This window comes from Carassius auratus, chromosome 24 (genome assembly GCF_003368295.1).
Source record: "Carassius auratus strain Wakin chromosome 24, ASM336829v1, whole genome shotgun sequence".
Lineage (NCBI taxonomy): Eukaryota > Metazoa > Chordata > Actinopteri > Cypriniformes > Cyprinidae > Carassius > Carassius auratus.
Genome location: NC_039266.1, coordinates 774,294 through 800,023, shown reverse-complemented (window position 1 = coordinate 800,023; position 25,730 = coordinate 774,294). Strand labels below are relative to the sequence as shown.

At 38.6% G+C, this 25,730-nt stretch overlaps 3 protein-coding genes across 5 annotated transcripts in view; 2 read left to right on the top strand and 1 right to left on the bottom strand.

Annotated features, from left to right (window-relative positions):
* Positions 1–343: 343 nt before the first annotated feature.
* cdk8 (cyclin dependent kinase 8) lies at positions 344–12,443 on the bottom strand. Of its 2 annotated transcripts, none has more exons than XM_026200503.1 (13): positions 11,986–12,443; positions 9,512–9,587; positions 7,897–8,007; positions 7,660–7,800; positions 6,508–6,565; positions 6,261–6,392; positions 6,032–6,175; positions 5,711–5,780; positions 5,536–5,608; positions 5,359–5,456; positions 5,114–5,192; positions 4,733–4,894; positions 344–1,430 (listed from the first exon to the last, which is right to left on the bottom strand). In XM_026200503.1, the coding sequence occupies exons 1-13, from the start codon at positions 12,111–12,113 to the stop codon at positions 1,305–1,307; spliced, it is 1,398 nt and encodes a 465-aa protein (XP_026056288.1). In that variant the 5' UTR covers positions 12,114–12,443; the 3' UTR covers positions 344–1,304. The 2 variants fall into 2 exon arrangements, with proteins under 2 accessions (XP_026056288.1, XP_026056287.1); XM_026200502.1 differs by having other exon boundaries at positions 5,105–5,192; positions 11,986–12,442.
* An 822-nt stretch (positions 12,444–13,265) lies between these two features.
* On the top strand, positions 13,266–19,478 carry rnf6 (ring finger protein (C3H2C3 type) 6). Its single transcript, XM_026200501.1, has 4 exons — positions 13,266–13,381; positions 14,689–14,844; positions 15,025–15,138; positions 15,589–19,478. Exons 2-4 carry the CDS (start codon positions 14,703–14,705, stop codon positions 17,430–17,432), a joined length of 2,100 nt encoding a protein of 699 aa, XP_026056286.1. The 5' UTR covers positions 13,266–13,381; positions 14,689–14,702; the 3' UTR covers positions 17,433–19,478.
* Positions 19,479–20,151: 673 nt separating this feature from the next.
* atp8a2 (ATPase phospholipid transporting 8A2) overlaps positions 20,152–25,730 on the top strand; it is a 56,071-nt gene continuing 50,492 nt past the window's right edge. The window contains exons 1-2 of one of the 2 annotated variants that reach the window (XM_026200494.1): positions 20,152–20,447; positions 23,578–23,678. In XM_026200494.1, coding sequence (XP_026056279.1) covers positions 23,633–23,678 — 46 coding nt within the window. In that variant the 5' untranslated portion in view covers positions 20,152–20,447; positions 23,578–23,632. The remainder of the gene's footprint in view (positions 20,448–23,577; positions 23,679–25,730) is intronic. The other variant, XM_026200495.1, reaches the window with a different exon arrangement.

The window sequence follows — 25,730 nt, the reverse complement described above, 5'->3', positions numbered from 1 at the left end:
TAAATATAGATTTAATAAATTTCAATGAGCTAAAATTGGATTTAGTCAAGAAGGCCAAGACTGCCCAAAATAGCAAATTTAAGGAAGGCTAGTTTTACTATAGACAATCAAGAAATAAATTAAATATGAAGCCCGGCTAAAAATCATGGGAACTTGCAATGTGGCGATTACATTTAGAGCAGGCTGAGCAAAGATAACTTTAAAGAAAGATAACACAGCCATAATTCCTAATGAAAATGGACTCAACTAAACTGTTAAAATTTGATTTAAAATAAATAATGCAACCTAATATCTCCCTGGAAATGCATGTCAACACTCACACAAATAAAAGCTCTTCCAGCTCTTTTTTTTTTTTTTTAAACGCTTCCACTTTTATTGTCAGGATATTTGTTTCATGTAAAATATTTAATTACAGTACAGTACAGTACAATGCATGTTCAATCTGCTGTCCACACAGCGTTTGTTATGAAGTTCTAAGGCTGATCTTTCACACATAACAGCCGGTCTGACAGCAAAATGGAAGTTGCTGACCTCTCCTAACATAAAACCAAAACATTAAATTATTAACTACTGAAATCAAGTTTGTTGTTTCTTTCATACCGCCTTCTACCAGTATGATCCAGCAGGGGGCACTAGAGGTTCTCATTATGCTTCAGTCAGCAGCTCCAGCACAGAGAATTCGGTCCCCAGCAATGGGCTAAAAGAGTGAGTGCTTCAGTATTTATTTGTGTGTGTGTGTGTGTGTGTATAAGGGCAGACGGAGAGACAGACAGACTGACATACGTCATTCTGTCTTTGCTGGCAGTCACATAGCAGCTTTAAGTCTTGGAGAGGCCAACGGATTTCAAAAGTGAGGGCAAGAAGGACTGGGGCTAAAGAGATTGGATGGTACGGTGGATCTCCACCTCGCTCCAAACCAGTCTCACTACATAGTGCAGCTGTTCAGTACCACATATTGAGAATGTTTGTTGCTTTTTTTTGTGTTTTTCTTTTTCGTGAAATATCACAGACTTGCAGCAAAGACTTGAACTATCACCAATGGAACAAATATCCGCTTTTTTTCATTTGTTTTCACTTAAAGTCTATTATTTATTAATTTTTTTTACTGTTGTCAGCGGAGGATAATGTCGGCTGTATGACATGGTGATGTTTTGTTAGGTTACAGTTACAGTTACTGTTCCTGCGGTGGAAATGCTGCACAGCAAAGCCAGTGGGTGGGGCGGCTCGGCTCGGCTCAGGTCCACACCCGCCTCCCTAAGTACATTCTCCCTGTTGGGCACTGTGAGAGGGGGGCGTGGCCTGACTCAGTAGCGGTGGGTCTGGTGCGAGTACTGTGGAGGCTGCTGGGAGGTAGAGGAGTATCCCATGCTGCTTTGGGGCAATGATGTGCTTGGTCCTGGGTTCTGGTAGGCAGCATGTGGATTGGAGCGCTGGAACACAGAAAAACTTTCATTAAGGTTTGCTTTGGAAGCAACACGTGACTATCTCTACAGAAGAGAACAATGCATGGGGTCTCAAGCAAGTCGTAAGCAAGCACTCAAGACAAATGAATGCATGTAAATGGAATCTCGCTGAAAGAAAGCATGGAGGAAGCTGGACTGAGAGGCTTTTGCAACAAGAGAACCAATTGAGATGACAGTCCACTTTGAAGACCAAAGAAAGTGTGAATACAAATGTATTAAATGAATAAATCTAAAAGTAACATATGTGCTTAAATTTGCTCAATTTCAAATATAGTATGACACACACACACACATACATACATACCCACACATACACACAAACCCGATTCCAAAAAAGTTGGGACACTGTACAAATTGTGAATAAAAACAGAATGCAATGATGTGGAAGTTTCAGATTTCAATATTTTATTCAGAATACAACACAGATAACATATCAAATGTTTAAACTGAGAAAATGTATAATTTTAAGGGATAAATAAGTTGATTTTAAATTTCATGGCATCAACATCTTAAAAATAATGGGACAAGGCCATGTTTGCCACCGTGGGACATCACCTCTTCTTTTTATAACAGTCTGCAAACGTCTGGGGACTGAGGAGACAAGTTGCTAAAGTTTAGGAATAGGAATGTTGTCCCATTCTTGTCTAATACAGGCTTCTGGTTGCTCAACTGTTTTAAGTCTTCTTTGTCCTATCTTCCTCTTTATGATGCGCTAAATGTTTTCTGTGGGTGAAAGATCCTGGACTGCAGGCTGGTCATTTCAGTACCCGGATCCTTCTTTTACGCAGCCGTGATGTTGTAATTGATGCAGTACGTGGTCTGGCATTGTCATTTTGAAAAATTCAAGGTCTTCCCTGAAGAGACGACGTCTGGATGGGAGCATGTGTTGTTCTAGAACTTGGCTTGGTTTCAGCATTGATGGTGCCTTTCCAGATGTGTAAGCTGCCCATGCCACACACACTCATGCAACTCCATACCATCAGAGATGCAGGCTTCTGAACTGAGCACTGTTAACAACTTGGGTTATCCTTGTCTGCTTTAGTCCGGATGACATGGCGTCCCAGTTTTCCAAAATGAACTTTTGATTTGTCTGACCACAGAAGAGTTTTTCACTTTGCCACAGTCCATTTTAAATGAGCCTTGGCCCAGAGAAAACACCTGCGCTTCTGGATCATGTTTAGATATGGCTTCTTTTTTGACCTGTAGAGTTTTAGCCGGCACGGTGGATTGTGTTCACCGACAATCTTTTCTTGGAAGTATTCCTGAGCCCATGTTGTGATTTTCATTACAGCAGCATTCCTGTATGTGATGCAGTGCCATCTAAGGGCCCGAAGATCATGGGCATCTAGTATGGTTTTCCAGCTTTGACCCTTACACAGATATTGTTCCAGATTCTTTGAATCTTTGGATGATATTATGCACTGTAGATGATGATAAATTCAACTCTTTGCAATTTTTCTTTGAGAAACTCCTTCCTGATATTTCTCCACTATTTTGGGAGAGTAGTTGATCCTCTGCCCATCTGTACTTCTGAGAGACACTGCCACTCCGAGAGGCTCTTTTATACCCAATCATGTTGCCAATTGAATGATCCTCCACCTGTTCCATTTTCCGGCCTCTTATTGCTACCTGTCCCAACTTTTTTGGAATGTGTAGCTCTCATGAAATCCAAAATGTCGAAATCTCACTTTCAACATTTGATATGTTATATATATTCTTTTGTGAATAAAATATAAGTATCAAATATAAAATATATATATTTGTGTGTGTGTGTGTGTGTGTGTACAAACTTTGTACAGTACAAATTGTGAGTAAAAAATTAATGGAATAATTTACAAATCTCATGAACTTATATTTTATTCACAATAGAATATAGATAACACACACACACACACACACACACACACACACACACACATATATATATATATATATATATATACTACAATCTACGTGTGTGTGTGTGTGTGTGTGATGTGATTCTATGCAATGTGATGCAATGGAAAAAATGTCAGCTTTTGTTTCTTTTGTTCAGATAGCACATAAATTAACTTATGTGGCTTCTAATTCCTAAGGCCTGTTCCATAATACATGTTTACCAAATAGGCCAAGGTTATTTCAGTTAGTCTGACTCATTGTCAGATGATTTGGTTCCATAAAGCAAATTTAACATAGATAAACCTCAGCCACTGTGGCAACTTATGCTGGAAAATGAACCTGGTCCAGGACAGGCTAACTATCAGGGTAAGGTTAGTTCCTCTAACACTGACCATTGCAAGAGATCACCACTGACTCTCTCACATACTATTATAGCCAAGCAGCCTTCTCTCTGGTTATATGACAGCTGTCCCTTTTATAGTTAGCAGAACACTACAATCTAAAATTGCTCTTTAACGCTTTAAAATCACTAAATAAAAATTATTATAGCAGATTTAAACTGCTATAAGAAACACACTTTAACTCATTTAGGACTGTATTAGCTAACATTTTATTTACCCATTACAATAGTCCCGTTACAGTTACTGCTATCGAAAACACACACACACACACACACACACACACACACTTCAACTGGGCTTTAAGAAATTATTCTTTTATAGTGACTAAATCTTTAAATAAGTTACAATAAAACAAACATTGTTACAAAATATTCCTCTTTCAAATAAATGCTGCACAAAAATCACAAATATATTAAGCAAAACAATGGTTTTCAACACGGATAACAATAAGAAATGTTTTTCTTGAGCAGCAATATTAGAGCAACATATTAGAATCATTTCTGAAAGATCATGTGACACTAAAGAACATTTAGCTTTACCATCAGAAGAATGAAATACATTTTTAAATACAGCAAAATAGAAAAGGTATTTTAAATTGTAGTAATATTTTGATTGTATTTCGACTAATGCAAAATTGATCCTTTAGCATTTTATAAAAAAAATATTAGGACCTCAAACTTTTGAATGGTATTGTATATTAGAAAGAAATTAAATAGTTAGGTAACTGACAGGAAAAACTGAACAAGCATCATCTTTTGTGGCTGACAGGCAATAGAAAGATAATTTTCAAGCCTGTTTAAAAAAAAAAAAAGAACTATGTTATAAACGGTTGCACTTTATTTTACAGTACGTGTGCTTACATGTACTTATAGTGTACTTACAGTGTATGTATCTAAGAAAGTTCTGGTAATACAGGGTAACTACATGGGGTAGGGTTAGGTTTAGGGGTAGGTTCAGGGTTAGTACCAGGTTTATGTTTACATGTGTTACCTGGTAATCTGAGGTCATGATCAGGCCACTTGAGGTAGTAGTGGGCGGAACCACTCTCACCTTCTTCAGAGGCGGGCCTTGTGCGTGGCTGTTGTCAGGGTTACCTGTGTGCCCCGCCCCATTGGTGTGGTTGTTCCCCTGCTGCAGTTGCTGCTGGTTTTTCTGCAGTGCATGATAAACATCACAACTCTCAATTTAAAATGTAATCCGACTACGTAATATGCTGACCAAATGAACCACAACTAATTTCTTAACCGATTACGCTGAGAAAATCCTCTAAATTTTGTTTCTTAAATTATTGTAAAACATAAAATATTAAATGGTCAGAAATACATTCACATGCATGGAAAAAATCAAAAGGAGAAAACACACATTTCTTACTTTGTCTGCCTTGTCTTCCGGTTCTTCTTCCGTCAGGAATTCTCGTTTGGGATAAGGAATCTGGCAGCCAGCGAAGACACTAAACAAAACACAGCTTTTTAAAATATTTCTTAAACACATCATATGCAAGTACAGCTCTGCAGTCGACCTAATTTCAGTGTATATGCTGTATATAAAAAAAAAATACAGAAATCCTAATCATAATACTTCACGCAGAAAGCTGATTTTCGCTTAAAATCACTCACTCAGACGTGGGTAAAGGCTCCTCCAGGAAGTACGGGTCTTGCATGGCCTGCTCAGATGTGATTCGGCGGATCGGGTCCATAGTAAGCAGCTTTTGCAGCTGAAAGGGAGTGCATAAGTTAACAGCTGAATTTATGACAACGAATATATGAGCTTTGCAATTCTATTCGCACACTTACCAAGTGGAATGCTTTGCTGTCAGGTTTGACTTTATGTTTCTCCATATATTTTATAAGGCTGCAGTTAGTGTACCTACAGAAAGAGGGACAAACACCATCAGATCAAAAACCCTAGTCAATGAAATGCCTTATTAGTATTATACTTTTACAGTCAAAGACGAAATATCAAACTAACGTATTCCTCCTAAAGTCTTTCATCAACGTAGAGTGTTCCGGCATCTTCTTTATGTCCTCCCAGTCTTTATCTGAGAAGAAAATAAGATGACAAAGATTATCAGGAGGACGACTGACTGAACTGAAGCATTGTGAACTATTAACTTCAGCTAAACTGTAACTGCAAATATAGATATTTAAACAACAATTATTCATTCGACAACAGTGTTGACAACAAGTTTCATCCTTACACACATAAAACCTTACTAATACTTAAACAAACAAACAAAAAAGGCTTAGTTATCACTGAATTGTATAGATTTCAGAGTCAAGTGGAGGATACCTGCAGGAAAGCCCATGACATTAAAGATCCGGTCCAGCTGATCGTGATGGTAGGGGTTACTGGTCTTAATGTCCTCCTGTCGACAGTGGAAGATAGGCTCTGAGGTCAAAAGCTCAGCAAAGATACAGCCAATCGCCCAGATATCTGAAGAAAAGAAAAAGCCATTAAATCTAAAATGCACATTAAAAAAGTACATTTGCACACACACACACATAAACAAACATCTTACCGATGGCTTTGGTGTAGTGCCTGGCTCCCAGCAGCAGCTCTGGTGCTCTGTACCAGAACGTAACAACTACAGGATCCAGATCTGCTAAAGGCTTCAGTGGTGAGTTGAAGAGCCGTGCAAAACCCATATCAGCTGCACATAAGGGACAGAATTTGAAAAACAGTTATGATTGTGCATCGAAACACCCGATGCATGAACTATCTCTTCTGTTTGTCACAAGAGAAAGGAAACCGAGCTGATGTCATACCTATCTTCACACGTCCTCTTTCAGGACCTTCTCCCATTACCAATATGTTGGCAGGTTTCTGTGGTGAAAGTGTCAAAGTTCAGAGTAGTAACACTTCCTCGCTCATTTCATTGTGATAACTGATGCTTTTGTGAACAGGATGCATTTAAAATAAATAAATACCTATACTAAATGGCTCTTGGTTCCATTAGCATCTACCTTTTGTAAGAATTTCTTATAAGATATCTCTTAATTCTTCATTCAAATTACAAATATTTTTTAATTTTAATTTTAAATTTAACTTAATTCTTCATTCATGCATTATTTGGCAACAGTATTATGCATAAATATATATTTTTAATATTCTGAATAACCCCCATTCACACCAGGAACAATAACTATAAAGATGACGATAAAGATAAAGTTGTAAACATTGTTTTCCACAGTGCAGCTATAACGACAAAGGCTCACAGAAACAATATAGTTGGAATCACTTTCAGAACGATTCTTTCCAACTGATGAACGATAACAGCATTGACAGTCAATCAGAATCATTCCTGCTATATCAAGCTTGAGAATTTAAAGCGGCAGAGGAGCATGCGCTTAGAATAAACAGATGATATTGTCCGCTTGCGTGGAAGCTAATATTGTTACCTTTATAGTTATCGTTCTTGATTTAGTAATTTTAACGTTTAGCAATTTTGTTGTGCTTGTCATTTTAATTTTTATTTCGTTATTTAAAACATTACATTCCTGTAATTGTATTTAAAAATTGTAATACATTAACTTATTTTATATCAAATATTCTATTTTTAAAAATTAATAGTTTTGCTTTTAGTAAACCATAACAACACATTTTAGCAAATAAATTAGATTTAATTTCCTCCCAAATATTTCATCCTCAAAATAAAGAAACCAGAATTAATAACGAAATAAAAAAACCAGACCAGATTTGTTATATTCTATACATACATCTGTTATGGCAAAGATATATTTACAAATTCTTTTATAAATGCTGCCACCTACTGGAAATTGTCATGGGATTTCTAATAATCAGCCAAGGATTAAAACATTTTACTCATCAAGATGATCACAATAAAAAAAGATAAACAAGAAAAATGAGCTACATCTGGATAGACATCTGACTGTTCAATATAACAAATTGAACCTCACCAGGTCTCTGTGCAGGACCCAGTTGGCGTGCAAATAGTGGATACCGTCCAGGATCTGGTAGAGCAAAGACTTTACCATCCCACGCGGCAGCTGAAGAGGCTTCTTATTGGCCTTGGAGGCTCTGTGGAACTTAATGATGTGCTACAAAGAAACACAGATCCTCAGCAAGATATGTACTGTATACAAACATTTCTCTATGAGTGTGTGTGTGTGCATGAGTGTTTGATTGTAAGTTACCCAGAGGTCATGTTCAGCGTAGTCAAAGAGAAGCCACACTTTGCGGTCTGCATGTGACAGGAAAACCTTCTGCAGTGAGATCACATTGGGGTGCTTCAGTTCACGCAGCAGCTGCAGGGAGCAAACAAGAACGAACACACACAGAGAAGCACATGCTGAGACAGACCTCTACAGAGCACCCAAAGTACACAGAATCACTTCAGCCTGAAGAACGCTTATTACAAAGATAGTACGGCCAAAAATAAAAATTCTCTCATTGTTTATTCACCCTCATGAGGCTACAAACCTTTATGACTAAAGAAGACAAAAGCAGACATTTTGAAAAATGTGCTGGTTGCTCTTTTCCATTCAATTACAAAAAACGGAAAATGGAGTTTTAAAGCTTTCCAAAATTATATAAAAGCATAATAAAAGCTGTCCATATGATTCATGCACTATATCTAAGTCATATCAAACCAAATGAGAGCTAATAATGTTCACCTTCACTGGACTACCAGATTAGTTGAACACAAATCAATGGCTGAATCGGAAATTAATTATTTTGAATTATTGTCTCCATTACCCTGTTTTTATGCGCAGTATCACATCAGAAAAGAGTTATGGAAGCACCAAATAAATAACAAGAATTGCACACAAAAAAAAAAATTTAAAAAAAGGACGAAGAAAATAATGCATGCTTTAGGTGGTTTTTAACTTGTGCGAAAAAGGGTTAATGCAAATATTGGAGATGGAAATGCATTTTGATCCAAATGCACATCAAAAAAGTCATACGACTTTCTGGTAACCAGCGGATCGATCTTGTTGCACAACATCTGAAATTAGGGGTGCACGATAAATATCGGCCGATAATTAATATGCATCTCGTCAGTAAAGCTGGATCTCTAATCAGTGGTAAATTCCATCAGATGCGTGATTTCCCATAGAGAAGCTGTTACTACACAGAGCCGTTAATAACAGACATTAATTTAAGGCATTAATTATTGGCAGATATTTATCGTGCACCCCTATCTGAAATGTTATGATCATTCTTAAATATCCGAGGCGAGCAAAGTATGTCGTCAAGTATTTCGGTATAACTGCCACCTAGAACTCTTACAGGACTGTGTTCCCAAACAGCAGGCATCCACATCCAAGAGCAATGACCACATTTATATTTTAAGAGAAGAATTTAATTTTGGGTGCAATCATTCATCTATTTTGTGAACAGGATCCCCTGATTCATTGACCCAAAAGCAGGAGTTGTTTTTAAAACTGACAGAACCACTTTAAGCAAGTTAAGGAAAGCTTACATTTCAACCTGTTTCTCATACAAATGCTTGTGTGAGAAAGTAGAATGAACGTCATTATATGGAAGTCATACAGGTTTTAAATAAGATGGGGATGATAAAAAATAAAGACAATTTTTAATTTTTAAGTGAACTATCCCTTTACTGCACATTACTTGATAATATAGTCATACCAAATTTCTTAGAAGCCGATCAGAGATTTAACACTGTAAAGTATCCACATGCTGCAAATATATTTCCAGGAACTTGTTTAACCAAGAAGACATGTGCCAGAGCTACTTGAAGAAGATCCTCTTGACAGAGACACGTTTAAAGCATGATGTACTTACTGCTATCTCTCTGCAGGCGGACATAGAGATCCCTGTGCCTTCAATCTGCTTCAGAGCATAATCTTTATCATCCTTCCTGCAAACAGACATATCAGCAACCGCAATTACTCTTCAGTAAATTAGATTTCCCTAAATCTATACCTACATATCACATTAAACCCCTTGTGGAGAGAAAGAGTCCACTGGGAAAGGCCAAGCAGAATTTAAGCAGATGATTTGGACTCTTTTATTACCAGCACACCTTTGAAAACTCATAAGTCTCCTGACGACTAGTGCGAGGCAAAGGGGTAATGTTGAAATGAAGTCCCGCAAAAAACATCAGCCTATAAAATCCCACAATGCCCTGTCCAGTTTCTGGAGAACAAATTAGCTGTAAACCGCTCATAAACAATCAGCTTCTATGGTGAATAAAAACATCTTTAAACACTTCAAGTGCGACTTTGGCCGCCAGGCAGTCTGGATTTTAATAGCCCAGCTTTGGGTCTGTCTGATGGGTCTCCGCACTTTAGAACCAACTTCCAGAAACTCATCAGCAGATCCATTCTTACTCCGCATAGTTTGTAATTGGTGTGAAAAAACAAAAAATCATTAAAAGAACATAAGACAAATATCTTGTGATAGCACTAATGACGATAGAATTGCAAATGCAAATTGGGAGGAATGCTATTTTTAAGATGCCTCAATAGGATCACCACTAGTCCACATTGCAATTTGGTTATATATAGTTTTCTTCTAGTAAACGGTTCTTTAGATTTAATCATCAAACATCAAATTTTTGCTTAACCAAAAAAATAAAAAAATAAATAAAATCACATGACCTTACATATTCAATAAAGACCATCATGTGTTTGGCACAGTCTTTTAGAAATCCTGATAAAAGCATGCGTTTAAATTTCAGAAAATGTATAAAACAAAACTGTTACAACTGATCTAACCCTAGAAGGTTACACTGGTCATACTGTTATTCTCAGCCCTTGATCATCGTGTTTGAAGGGAATCATTTGTCCTTCTTTGGATAAAGAGCACAGACAAATCCCTGTGTTTTTCTTCTAGTGTGAGAAAGTTTCTGAGAATATCTTCCTATCGGCAAGTTACCAAAAATATTGAGAGCAAAGTATTTCAATTCCCTTTTCCCCCAGACGGACTTCTAATAAAACAGACCTTCTAATTCCCCTTTGCATCTGTTTTTCAATGGTATAATCTACACCCGTCCACTTCTGTAAACATCAAAATATGCTAATAATTGCTACATCCCAACATTTGCCTTTTTTTTATGACAACAACGATTTATTTTACAGAAATAGTGTTATATAAACTTCCCAAACCAATATGTAGCTTGGCATGTAAAAGCTGTATTGATGTTATAACAACCAGTTAGAATCCTCAACATCTGCTGACATAAATGGTTAAGTGAAACCAAATTTACTGATGCAACCAATGTAATTGCAGAGATGCTTCAACAGGGCAGCAGAAGAGAAAGAGAAACCAGAAAAAGGAAAAGAAACCTGAAAAAGGCTAAAAGATCCTCCTCTAAACCTGTGCAGCGAACCACAATCTCACGCAAATATGTCAAAAGTGACGCCAATCACACCAGCAATGGATTCAAGGAGTTGACACGAAATTGGGAGACTAATGGTATCTTTACACAGATGAGGTGACATGTATTTGCAAAGAAAAAACAACAGAAAATGGAGGCTGTAAAAATGTAAAGAAATAAATGTAACTGGTTTAAATATGAAATTAGATGTGAGGTTTCATTTGATCACATTATTTAACATGAACTGACATTTCTAAAGCATATATTAATCTTGCTAACATTTAATGGAAGTGGGCTAACACTGATAATTATACTCTGTAACAAATATATCGCTCATTGTTATTTAATACATTAATAAAGGGACCCTTTTGGAAAGCGTTACCAAATTATAAATACAGAAACATACCAGGCCAGTCTAAATAAAATATGAAACTATTAATTAGAATTTTCTGCAATGACAAAGGCAACATATATGATGCTGCATTTCATTCACACAGACTGTAAAACAGCATCAGAGCCTCCTTTTACACTAGTAGAGATGCTGATTTTATGCAACGTTATGGATTTTGGAGCAGCACTTTATTCAGCTGTTTAAAGATGCCATTACGAAAGTGTAGTTTCTGTTAGAGGTATATATGGTTTAGAAAAACAACACGTGATGTGGCAAACCTAAATCTGCATCAAATGCACCTGTGCCCATCGTAACTGCACGAGCTCGTCAATCACAACAACACTCGCGCCTGCTGACGCACATTCACAATCCCCTCGAAACAAGCCTCCGCTGAAACTGAGCTGCACATATCAAACTCTTTCTGAAGACAAGAGACGTGTCTCTTCAAAACACCAGACGACACATAGTGTGTTTTGTTTTCTGAGAGCTGAACGCGACGGCAGCGCAGGCCTCATGTCTCTGCACAAGTCCACCCTGCGAACTCACCCATCTTTCCTCTTAGCTTTGTACACATGGCCATAAGTCCCCCGTCCAACTTTACATCCCTCGTACTCAAAGAGATCCTCGACTCGTTCTCTCTCCCCGGTGAGCTTCACTTTGAAATCATAGTCCATTTTCACCGTTATGCTGGGGATCTGGGCTGTGGCTTCCCTTCAAAGCGCCGCTGGGGAGGCAACTTACTTCAAGCCCCGTTTAGACAATTAGTTGCCTTCCCTCGCGTCGCTTTTCCGGTCAGCGAAAGAGTCCACATTTACCGCGAGCAATTACGGGCAGCAGAGACGGCGTATGAACCACGTGTGCTTCTGATCTGACAAAAAGTGCAGAGTGTTATTGGACTATCAGTCGCTTTCTTTGATATTTCTGTGCAACTGCGCCGCTCAGCCGGTATCTCACCCGGGAGAGTTGAGCGTCCGCAAACGGTATGTCGCAAAACGTCGTGAACGCCGCTACCAACCACAGACGGCGAGGAATGGGCATTGTGGCGCATCACGTGGATTTTAACATTAAAAGGAATGCATACGTTTTTTTATTTTTATTTTTTTATATATATTTTTTACAATACATAGAGACATGTTTATCAACAATATATATTTAAGTTTCACAAAGCATAACGGGTTAAACAGTGCAAATAATATAAAAATAGTAGTATAATAAAAAAAATAATTAAAAATGTTATATTTACTATAAATATTACCTTTATTAGCAATACTCCTGAATGTCATTTTTACTTTTACATTTACACTACACTATTATAATTATACCATGTAACATGATGTTGTTCTGATATATCCTAAGCCTTTTTTAAATGAAGCATTTCGTTCACTCTCAAAAATCTCAAACATCTTCCTACTCTTATTCTGACTATTTCTTCACATAACAATAACGCATTGTTGCTTGTAAACACAAACACGCACGCATGCACACACACAAAATACTCTAAAATAATAAATACTAAAATATGTAAAGGCTAATTATAACATTATTATTCAATTTTAACATTTTGTAATTAAATCGAACTTAACAGCGGCTTAATCGACATATACTGCATTTAATAATAAAATTTATTTTAGAATGTATTTTTATCATATTATAATTTAATATAGCTAACTTGTGTATGAAAACACAAAATTAACAATGAGATAATCTTGTTGATAAACGATCAAGTAGCAACACAGCATTGCAGAAAAGAAAGAGAAGAAACTGGAAAGAAACGTTATCAATAAGTGCACTATATTGTTCCTGACGGATGACTGTGGAACTGGTTTAGCGCACGCGGTTGTTACCCGGACAGTTTCTGTGTGGCTCCGTCGGTCCCATCTTGGCTACAGTAATCAGAGCGGAGAGGAAACAGAGCTCGTCCATATTACAGCTGCTGTTTCAGGTACTTACATGTCTATTACTAGCTTCGTTTGCTTATTTTGTTCTCAATCTGGACAGTGTTATCACATTTCATATTTTCTGTTTCGTTTTTGTGTCGGTGACATGTATCCTCATCTTGTCAAAATAATGATCTAAACCTTTCATTGGCCCACAGTTAGCTTGTCAGCAATCTGTCGACTCCATCAAAGGTGTTGCGTATTTAAAATGACAGCTCGCCCCGCCGCTCGGTCTGCGTTTGCCCGGTGACAGACGATGGTGACAGTTTAATTACAAATTTCAGTTGTGAATTTCACCCTGTGTAGAGTGCTAGTCTAGGCTTTTTTTGTCTCTGGGATAGGGTGCTAGCTGACATGGAGCCCGAGTTTTTCTTTGTCATGTCCCTCCTTTGACCGATGCTGAGTGGATAGTCTGGCTGTCAGTCATGGCTTCTCGGACGCTGATTGGTTGTGAGGCTGACAGCCCAGTTTTGGTGTCTTGTTCTGCGGTGCTGTCTGTGGCCTACTATATTATTACAGAGAAGCAATACTGTTTGAAATGACTTAAGTGTTATGCATAAGAATTAATTTGAGGCTATTGTCAGCGTCACGTGGCTCTCGGTGTCTTTGGACCTGTGTCAAAGCGATTTTTGCTTTCATATTAGGATTTACGGATTGCCTTTCAGAGGCGTTCATTTTGTCGTGCTGTCTCTTAATGGTGGCTGTGTTTTAGAAAGAGAGAAGTTTATGATAAGACTATCCTTATAAACATCCATGCTGTTCTTAGTAAAAGTTTTTGCTGTCTCATTTTCAGTGATTTTATATAAGGAGCTGGCTTTTATATTGACGCAGACCATGATTTAATATTTCTGAACTGATCATTGGCAGATTATTGAGTGATGTATGTATATATATATATATATATATATATATATATATATATATATATATATATATATATATATATATATGCATGCTGTTTTTACTGGAGATGAATAGTTTACATGAGATGTTAGGGAAATTATTATGTCCTATGATGTGATATGTGATAAGTGTTTTAATGACCTACTTGGCATTGCATTCTTTAAAATGTATTTGTCACCACACAACTATAAAATCAAATTTATTAAAATGGAAAAACTTAAAATATATGGTGAGCAGTTACAAGACCACAAATTTTACACATTCCCTTATAAACTGAAATATTAATGCTTATAAGAAAATTCCAGAGAAAAAAGTTAACAGAACAGGGTGAAAGCCATCACCAGGCTGGTTAAGTATTTATTGAACAATTTTTTTGTGATTTTATTTTTAAATTAATATCTCTGAGCAGCGGTTTCTGTGGTGATGGACCCTCCCGGCGGCCGAGACGAGCGTCATCGTCAAGCGGAGCGGCTTCGGCGGGAGGAGGCATACTATCACTTCATTAATGAACTGAGCGAGGAGGAATACAGACTAATGAGAGACAGCAATCTACTGGGAACACCTGGTGAGAACACACCCAACCCGTCCATATGCAAAGATGCATGTAGTTTCATTAACACAGAGAAATATGTCAAGCATTTTACAAAATGTAAGGTGTGAAGAAGCACAAATTTCCAAACCTAGCCTTTTACTTGAATGAACAATAGATGGATATTAAATAGGGTGCGTCTTTGTTTGATTACAGGTGAAGTCACAGCAGAGGAGCTGAGGCAGCGTCTGGATGGGGCAAAGGAACGAGTGTCATCTCAGCCACGCCCTGAAACCCGCCCACACAGCAGTGAGGCAGAGGGCAGTAGTGGTAAGGATATAAAGGGATGGTTCTGAATTCAGTTGCTCAACTATACTAATATTTTTACTTTATATGATCAGCTGGATTTGTGTGCAGTATACACCTTGCAGGCAGAGTCACAATGCAATTACAAAACAAGTCAGGGTGCATCTGACTTTTTTTAGCAGCAGTGCAGGGGCATAAATCTTGGGGTTAAGGTTGTTATGATATAAAGTTTTATACAGCCATTGTAAAACATGTTAAACTTTGTTGTCAGTCTACATTTGTGATTCTTCTGAATGTAAACTACCATAAACGGGTAAGATTTAAAAAATATATATATTTTTGAAAATAATCTATTTAATGGATCCTTGTCGAATCAACTGCAAGTAGAAACAACCCGAATGAAAGTAAATTGTTTCATTACTTACCCTTTTATTCATCAATATTGATAAGAAATTGTAATTTTTTATTTTCCAGGTGCAGTTGAGCCAGGTGTGGAGACCTCTAATGGAGACTCTCTGTTGGAATGGCTGAACACTTTCCGGCGCACAGGAAATGCTACACGTAGTGGGCAGAGCGGAAACCAAACATGGCGTGCCGTCAGCCGCACCAATCCTAACAGCGGGGAGTTCCGCTTCAGTCTTGAGATCAACATCAACCACGAGCAACCCGAACCTGGAGAACACAGCGACACCCCTGAGCCGACTGAACTTCCAATGCCACCTCCTCCTCCTCCTCCTATTCCTCCTTCTCCTCCAACACCTCCTCCACCAGTGTCGTCTACCTCTGCACCCACGACCCCTTACAACCCCTCAAGGTCTGCACCTTACTCACTTCAACACCCCACGCCATACTCTACAGCCAGGCCCACCCTGGGAAGGAGGGCCGCGGTGCGCCGCACTCGCAGTAGCACGGCTCTGCCTGTAACGCCACCTCTGACCTCACAGGCTCCTCCCACAGCTCTTACGAGGAACTTGCCTTCTTTGCCAAGCTCTCCTCCTCCACAGGCTCCTCTTGCTTTTCAGTCACAAGAGCTGGATGGTGGTGCCATAAGGAGTCAAATACAGGTCACAACCTCCTCAGTTAACACAGGGGAGGGGCAGAATGGAAATGAAGGCCCAGACTGCCCTACCGCTCTGCCTCAGTCAGGCCCCCAGGTGGTGCCGGCTGCCCGTGAGCCACGAAACAGCAGGACTCGTTCACGTGGCCGCGTGCGCCGGGCAGCAGGAGCTGGTGGGGTTTTGTCTCGCTCTTCGAGACGTAGTCGCTCCCCACTGGACAGAAACCCCACCTCCAATGTTAGCCCCACTCATAGCAGCAACGCCGCCCCAGTGGAGTCCACCGGAAGTACCGCTGTAGCAGTGGAAATGGGCGAGACCGCTGTTGAGCCAGCTGCTCCTACGGATCCTCCGGAGGCAGGTGAGGAAGAGGGGGAGACACCTGTATCAGGTGCCGGAGGCGTGCGGCGCCACCCCACGATCATGCTGGACCTCCAGGTGCGGCGCATCAGGCCGGGCGAGAACCGGGACAGGGACAGCATTGCCAGTCGCACTCGCTCTCGCGCTCGGGCTGCCGAGAACACAGTCACCTTCGAGAGCGACAGTGGCGGCTTTCGTCGAACCATCTCGCGCTCAGAGCGTGCGGGAATCCGCACTTACGTCAGCACTATACGAATCCCTCTGCGACGCATTTCTGAGACTGGTCTTGGCGAGCCTAGCTCCATGGCGCTAAGATCTATCCTGCGCCAGATCATGACCGGCTTTGGTGAGCTCAGCTCCCTCATGGAGACGGAAGCAGACTCGGAGACCGCCACCCCCAACCAGGAGACAGCTTCTGCTGGTGGAGCCCAGGTGTACCGTGTTGGTAGTGGTGAGGGCGGTGTGGCTCATGGAGGAGTGGAAACGACACCGGAAGGTTTAGTGGCAGGTGAGGAGGAAGGACAAGTGCGGGTAAGCAGGACTGGGACTGAGGGACGACCTAGCAGCAGGGACACTAACAGCTTGGTGGAAAATGGGACGTTGCCCATCTTAAGGCTGGCGCACTTTTTCCTTCTCAACGAAGATGAAGACGAGGAGCATCCAAGGGGCCTCACCAAAGAACAGATCGACAATCTGGTCACACGCACTTACGGTCAGGTCAACCTGGAGGGCGAGCTGGGCCGCGCTTGCAGCGTTTGCATCAATGAGTACGCTCAGGGCAACAAGCTACGCCGCTTGCCCTGTGCTCACGAGTTCCACATCCACTGCATCGACCGCTGGCTATCTGAAAACAACACCTGCCCCATCTGCAGGCAGCCCATTCTGTCCAGCCATCAGGAATGATGTCAGGCTGTAGCTATCAATCAACGGACTGAACGACTGACTTTTGTTCCACCGTCGGTGGTGTGTGTACATAGTGCTTCAATGTTTTCATTCTCTGAGATCCATTGTATTCAAGCTAAAGGTAGAACCAAAAGCAGAAAAATACTATAATGCAGAGATTTAACAAAGCTTTATTTTTTTAGACCCCTTTCGTTTTCATCACTTCATCTTCTTCCATTCACCATTATGCTTTGTTGACATATTAACAGATGGCGTAAGTAACTCAGATGGAGTCAGAAATGTTAGCTTCAGCTAAAGGTGCGGTTACATTACTGCTATTTGTTGAATTTTCATGGGCAAAATCCAGTCATTTTAATGGGTATCCATGTGATCAGGAGTTTTTTGTGAGAGTGAACAATTTCCTTGAAACGGATTCACGATGGTAAGTCGTTCACCGCACTGACCAACAGAAAGCTGCTTGGTTTGGAAGTAACTTCTCTGTGAGCTGTGCTTTATGCATCACTACACTATTGAAAATAGACACTAGACACTTTTTTGCCTGTGAAATTTAACCGAAATTTCACTAATGCAAACGCACCTTAATTCTATCTCACTTGCAAATTTTAAGTTTGTTGGCTTCAAAAAAATGGATAGACCTCTTAAAACTCTTTAAGGACATGTAAATAAATAAATGTCTGTGTTTTCAGTTTTAACAGCAAGTAATATTCTAGAAAGAACCGTACACTGGTTCAATTGCATTGAACCTTTACTTTTAAGCGCTTGCAGAGAAATCCACCGGTTTTGAAGCTCTGTGAGTCCTCCATGTGAGTGCTCCTTAATGTTGGGCAGTGTTCTTTTTAAATGTGTTTTCAATCAAAGCAGGATATAGTGTGATTTTTATGGGGTCATTAAGAATAGTTATGGGATATGAATGATGCATCTGGTCGTAGATTAATTTGTCTCTGAAATTCCACCGCTGAAATGCATCTGCATCTTTATGCTATGGGAAAAGGCAATGAGCAACTCCACAAACACTACAGAACTCCGTTTTTAAGCGTGGTCATTATTTTCCCTGTGGACTAAATATGCTTTCCACTTTGAGTGTCATTACATTTCTAAAGAGAACAATCCATTTGCATTTGAACAACAGTTTTGGAGTGCTGATCAGATTATATGATCTTGTATGAGCTAGTAAGTGCATGCTTGATTTGTACCTGCGTATAAACCCCTGCACATAGTTCACAATGTTTTAATGAAAAGCTGAGATTGATTATCATTTGAAAGCACTTGTCAGCCGCTGCTCAATAAGGCAGTACATTCAAGCCTGTCATAGGCCAGACTTCTTCCAGGGTGATGCAATGAAACAAGAAGGCAATGATGATACTGAGTTGTGGTTAAATATTATGTTTTCCTACCTTTTCCCTTCATGTACCTATTTTTATAGTTTTTATTTTCACATGCTCTTTTACCACACACACACATGCCCTGCCCTGCTCACTTTCCCTCAGTATTTTAACATACAATGGTTTCACTTATGGCCTTGTCTGAAAGCCCTGTTTGCTGTAAATGACCATTTTCATGCAGTGTTGCTCCTTCCCCATGTGAGGCAGAGCGTGAAGTAGGACTTCTGAATGAATGATCATGAATGTAGTGGTACCTTGTGTCTTTCTAAGGTACTTTTTTCCTCAATGTACAATACATGTCTGCTTATGTTTCAGGATCTCGATTAAAACAAAGACAGTCTGTTAATTAACACCTGTCCTCGCTGTTATTGTTTTCTTGTATACTAAAATATCCCTTTATTTGGTCTGTATGATGTGAGGATGTGTGTGTGTGTTCTGGAAGAAGTGTGAATTGTAAGTTTGTGTGTGTATATTGCTGAATGGATCAGAATGGTTTCTGAGCTGTTGTGTATCTGCAAATGGGGGATCTTTGGCAATGAAGTTGAGATATTTAATTATGAAAAAAATTGACATCATTGAGCTATGACTATGTATTATGTTATAATGTGATGCTAAACAGAAGAATATGTATTCTGTTACCATGTAATAAAATAAAACACATTGATTTTTTCTTCTCTGCTCCATAACAATGGAATGATATACATTATTATTCCCAAGGAACAAATAGGGCAAACACTGAAATAATCTTCTTTGAGCAGTAAGATTATTATAAAAAAGTTTTATTTTACATTTTATTAAAATTGAAAACAGTAATTTTATTGTAAAATTATTTTAGTTTTTTTTGTATTTTTAACAAATAAATGTACCCTTTGTGAGCATGATACATTCCTTAAAAAAAAAAAAAACACAAAAAGTGCATATGAACTGATTTGAAGTCAAAACTTTAAGGGTTAATTCAGGTATAGCTATTTAATATAAGAAATGTAGCTGTTTACAGTTTATACTACGGGTTAATTTTTTTTTTTAAACCCTTGGTTAATGCATTGGCCATTGCAGACTTTTAGTTAGGCCCCAGGTGTGATGTAACGTCAGCATCTCCAGAATAATAAGACACTTTCTTTCAATATATAGGCTAGTTAAATATTCATTCATAAGGTCACCTTTAACCCCGAATCACTGCGGTTCAAAGGTAAAACGTTGTTAATTATTAAATCAGGGTGAACTCTTAAACCAACCAAATAATCTAAATTCTAATGTTAATATAAATGACAGTTTGCATGTATAAGTAATTAAATGAGACTGTGAAGTTCAGAGCACAAAAGGACGTATTGTTCGGCTTAAAGTGTCCATTTAGGACAGGAAGGGGGTTGATGACGGAGCGCGCGCGCACGCGACGGATCAGCAGGATGGCAGGAGCGCGTTCCCAAGCAAGGGCGCGCGGCAGAGGGTGACCCATCCCATCATCATCAGGAGCTATGCTGCCTCCATCAAACACTGCATCCCTGCGCCTGTGGCCCGCATACCACCGCTGAAGCCCGAGTATGCCATCATCCCGCTCCCGCTGCTGGAAGCTCCACACATGCGTGCAAAATGTACTTCAACAGACGCTCGAAGAAGATCCACAGCGAGGGAGGTGAGCGTGACATAATCTGCTGACATGGGCGACGCGCACTGGCACCGTTTACGCATGCATTTACTCCGGTGCTCTGGATATTCGCATGTTCTTCTATGTGTAAATTATTAATTGTTATATTGACAAACCTATTTCTAGCTATACATAAACACACTTTAGAAAAGCATCAGTTATGCTCTACCTGTCCCGTCTGGTGAGGCACTCTTGTAGGTGACCTGTCAATTTCGCTGTGTAAACAAATGGGTTTCTAGGGTGATTGGTGGGAAATTAGCGGCAACTGTTCTTTTGAGATAAAGCATGATGTGTTTACGATTACTCCTGTCCAGATCTGCATAGAGATTTTTTTGTTTGTTTGTTTTTTTAACAGAGAAACTCAGCTCATCACGTGACTGTTTAAAGCGCTCTAGCTTTCTAAACGCATACACTCACCTGTTAAAGTCATGTGCACCTGGTTAAAGTATCTAGATTTTTATTAATTGCTTCACATTTCAGGTAAAATATAAGAAAACATAGTTTTTAAATTAGATGCTGTCATGTAGCAGTTACAGGCTTTATTAGTTACATTTATTTGAGGTTTATCTTTGCTATTTTCTAATGTTGAAAATGTCCAGCGGTTTTGCTCACTGCCTTTTATTAAAATATTAATAAATAAATACCTTATTTTATAATTTAGAATGTAAACAAAATTTACCAAAAGAATACTTTAAAATCAACCTAATAAAATAATTTAATCACTTTGAGCCTATAAATTATAAATGATATTAATATTAATATCTCTTGAAAATATAGGAAATAGTAGAAATTCAAGATGTTATAACATAATGATGAAAACATTTTTAGTGTTACCTTCAAGCAATATCTTAAAATGATTTTACTTAATTATTAGTAATATCTCTCTCTCTCTCTCTCTCTCTCTCTCTCTCTCTCTCTCTCATATATACACTGAAAAAAAATCTTGGGTTCACTATGAAACAATTTTCACTTAGAAATTGGAAGTAAATGTCACAAAATAATTCAGTCACAAACTGAATTAACCGTGAAACAAAAACTGAAAGTGACAAAGACTGAAAGTGTAGCGTGTAAGCTTTCAACTGCATGCAATCTATAACCAAAATTAAAAATATCCAGTTGATTTTTTAAAGAATTAGTTTTTTATTTTAGCATTGAGATCTGTTTTACACAATAAATCATTGCTTTCCAAATACTAGCAATGTAGGTTTCAAATCGAAAGACTGCAAGTGCAAACCACTGAAAGAAAATCACTTACTGCATCGCTGCAGTCTTTTAAAGGCTCTGTTCTGAATGGAAATGAGCTACGAGACATTTCATATTATTACAAATCTTAGTAAAAGCTTATATATCATTCTCCAGACGTTAGTAGACTGCCTGTTGGGTTTCAAAGTACTTAATGCACCAAAACAGGGCCAAGAATACATCGCAAATGCACAGCTCTTCAGATTTGAACATTGGTGAGATTACAGAGTGTTTTGGCAGCAGGTCTGTTCCAGCATGTGTTTAATCTGCAGGCCTTTGTGGGGTGATGACACCGAGGGTGGAGTCTTTTTGACAGACTGACACATATGCATTGTGGATTACATTGAAGGTTTGTTCCTAGTGTTTGTTTGGCCTGCTCTGACCCAGCATGCTCCAGAATTAACATGCAGGAGCCATATTGTTGGTAGCCTTTGTAATTCCTTAAAATGTGTGACTTATCAGTTCTGCTCATGAGATGCCTGACAGATGGTTTCCTTTGAATTTGCTCTACGTATGTTCATGTACAAGTTGGAACAGAAGCGAAATAACATGCGCGTCAAATCAAGTGCTTCTAACATAGCGTGATTAGAGTGCGTTGTTGTTTTGACAGTCACGTGACAAAAGATAAGCTTCTGATGTCACGTTTGGGTTACATAATCACAGAACCAATGATGTAATTCATTAAAGGGCCCTTGTTTCAGTGATCATCCGTACTGTTCAGTGTTTCTGCGCATCACTTTTAAAGGCCACATGGGGGCAGCAACTGTAAACTCATCACTCATCACTGTTTCATTGTCTTCTTAAATTATATATATATATATATATATATATATATATATATATATATATATATATATATATATATATATATATATATATATATAGCCTATCACATTAAACGGATGGAATGCAGATAAGACAAGGTTTCTGTATTTACATTAAAATGTAAACCTGTATGTAAATTAAACACACATTATAATTTATTTTAGCATATTTTTCTCATCAGAATGCCAGTAGGAGGGAATACCTTAAAGACACTGATTAATGGTCCTACTTCTATAAATGCTTTGTCAACGATGCTTCTTCTTTTAAAATAATTAAATGAATAGAATAATTAAGGTAATTCATGCAAAAGGGATACATTCAGAGCATTCGAAATTTGACTGCTTACATCATTCATTGCTTGAAATACTATTAAAAATGAGCCACTAGGTTACTTAAAGCAGCTGAAAAGAACTATTCTTCACCCGATTAAATTAAAGTTTTGTAAATTATAGTCATCTGTATTATACAGATTCATCACTGTGGGAAGATGATAGGAGAAAAATCATTTAATCTTATATATTAATATTTAATTCAATTTTATTTTATTTATTATTCTCTGTTTACATTAGCAAGTCTGCTTACTCAGATAGTAATACATCCTTCTTGAATTATTCTCATATTAATATAAAAAAAAGAATGATAATACACACAATTATTTTGAATCAAGTCATTTCAAGGGGAAACATGGCACTCATTTAAAGAATGCTTTTTCATTTCTTGGATCAGAGTGGTTTATCATGTTAGACAATGGAAATTGACTTGCTTTGTGTTGTAATGTTAGGCATTATTGAACATAAAGGTGATGAATAAAAGCCAGTAAGGTAAAGATAAATCAGCAAGTGAGCAAAAAAATATTTTTGACATGTCAGAGGCCCCTTTACATTATACAAACAGGCTTTCTATTGAGAAAGAGTTATTTGAAATATTAAAGCTTGAGCACCATTTCTCAACCCTTAAAGCACATTTCTAAGAGTGTTTTGCTCTGTGGTCTTACTGACTTGATATCTTGTGTTGTTTTTTTCTTATGGCAACCCTTGTTGGGCTCCTCAAGAACAGTTAGTGTTGACCCCTCTTAGCCAGGACTCCCCCTCCGACAGGACCAGCCCATGGGCTCCAACATGTGCTCCCGCCTGACAGACAGGTTTGAGAAAAGTGAGTGCCCCTCTCAAGCGGGCCGCTGCCTCCCGCGCCTGCTTGGAGCCTCACAGGTGCATGAAGCCACCCCTTCCTTCAGCCCACACTGCATGGATAGACTTATAAAGCTAACGTTCTCTGCACTCTTTCATCACATGCACACAGACACGGCATGCATTAGGGCTGGGCGGTATGACGGTATATTGTGGCGACTATTTCAAGTGTGTATTGTTAGAGATACTGCGTGAGATGAGAGTGGTAAAGAAACATTTGTGAAAGAGAAAATATAGAGTGAGAACTGCTTGATGTAAGAGTTACTGATATCTTGAATAGTCAAATGCGCACACGTTTATGTTAAAACATCCATTGAGTGGAGTAGTTTTGTAAACACAGTCGGTTATGTCTAAGTGAATGTAATAAGTTGGGAGAAAATCGTATGTGTGCTAATATATATTTGATCCGTGAGTGAGGTCTTAAAGCAATAGTTTACCCTAAGATGAAAATTTGTTGAAAATTGACTTACCCTCAGGCAAGATGTAGATGAGTTTGTTTCTTCATCAGAACAGATTTGGAGAAATTTAGCATTACATCACTTGCTCACTAATGGATCCTCTGCAGTGAATGGTTGCCATCAGAATAAGAGTCCAAACAGCTGATAAAAACATCACAAAAGTGTACAAGTAATCCACACGACTCCAATCCATCAGTTAATGTCTTATAATGGGAAAAGCTGTGTGTTTGTAAGAAACAAATCCATCAAGATGTTTTAACTTTAATCTGTTCCTTTAAGCAAGCCCATTATCCATAATCCATAACACTTCCTCTGAAAAATTCCATCGCCTGTTGTCCAGTCACATCAAAAATATATTTGCATATTGGTTTTGATCAATTTTGGATTTTTTTTTCTCTTTAAAATGATCTTTGCATATTTCGCTCCTGGTTCAGACAAGACAACTTTTTCACTGGCATGTTATTAGTTAAATATGAGTTAAAAACGTATTAAAGATGAATTGGTTTCTTACAAAGACTACATACATGTTGATTAATTGGGATATTTTTATCAGCTGTTTGGACTCTCATTCTAATGGCACCCATTCACTGCAGAGGATCCATTGTTGAGTGATGTAATGCTGAATTTTTCCAAATCTGTTCCAATTAAGAAACAAACTAATTTTCATCTTGGATGACCTGAGGGTGAGCTCATTTTCAGCCAATTTCTATTTTGGGGTGAACTGTTACTTCAAGGTGTCAGCAGCCTAATAAACCTGCTGCCGTCTTTGTCAATAAAGCTAATCAAACAACAAAGGAAAAAGAGAAAATAACTCATAATAATTCTTGACAGAATAATTCTTGACAGAATAACTTGTATTTTGAATAAGAATCCATTTATATTTATTTTTACATATGATTGAAATTGAATAATGATTTCTCACTGTATGTTAAATAAACCTAGTTCACCTGAAAAGCTGATTTCATTTGTATATTTGTTCTATTGTATTTGTCCTATGTTTGTAATTGGCTTCTTTGTACTTATTTTTAATAGCAAAAATAAAATAACAAAAATAGCTATATATTGGTATATGTCATTATCATGACACATAAGTTTCTCATAAGGTGAAATAAGATTTTGGTCATATCGCCCACTTCTAACATCCATCAAGTGATGCACCAAAATGGATGCATGCAGGCAAAACAGAAATAACAGTCCTTCTGATGTGGGTGTTAGTCTGTTAGCCAGGGGTTAGAATGTGATGCTAGCATGGCTTGTGCATGAGGATGCGGGTGTCTGATGTGCCTGCGCTCTGGGGTAAAGCCCGGTCAGGATTAGATACAGGTGAAGTTGCAGAGCTGACAGAAAGAGGATTACCCTCCCTGGTCACTTGTGCCTGTAAGAGGCTTTCATTCCTCGTTCACCCTTTTCTATCACCATAGCAGCCCAAGCTGCAAGCGCACCGCCCCGTTCCCCTTGGGGGCCACCAGGACTGGTGGGTCACCTTGACAACGAGAACAACATGTCACACTGAGGCCACAGGAAGTCTAGCAGGGCTCTGTGTTTCCAAACGTCTGGTG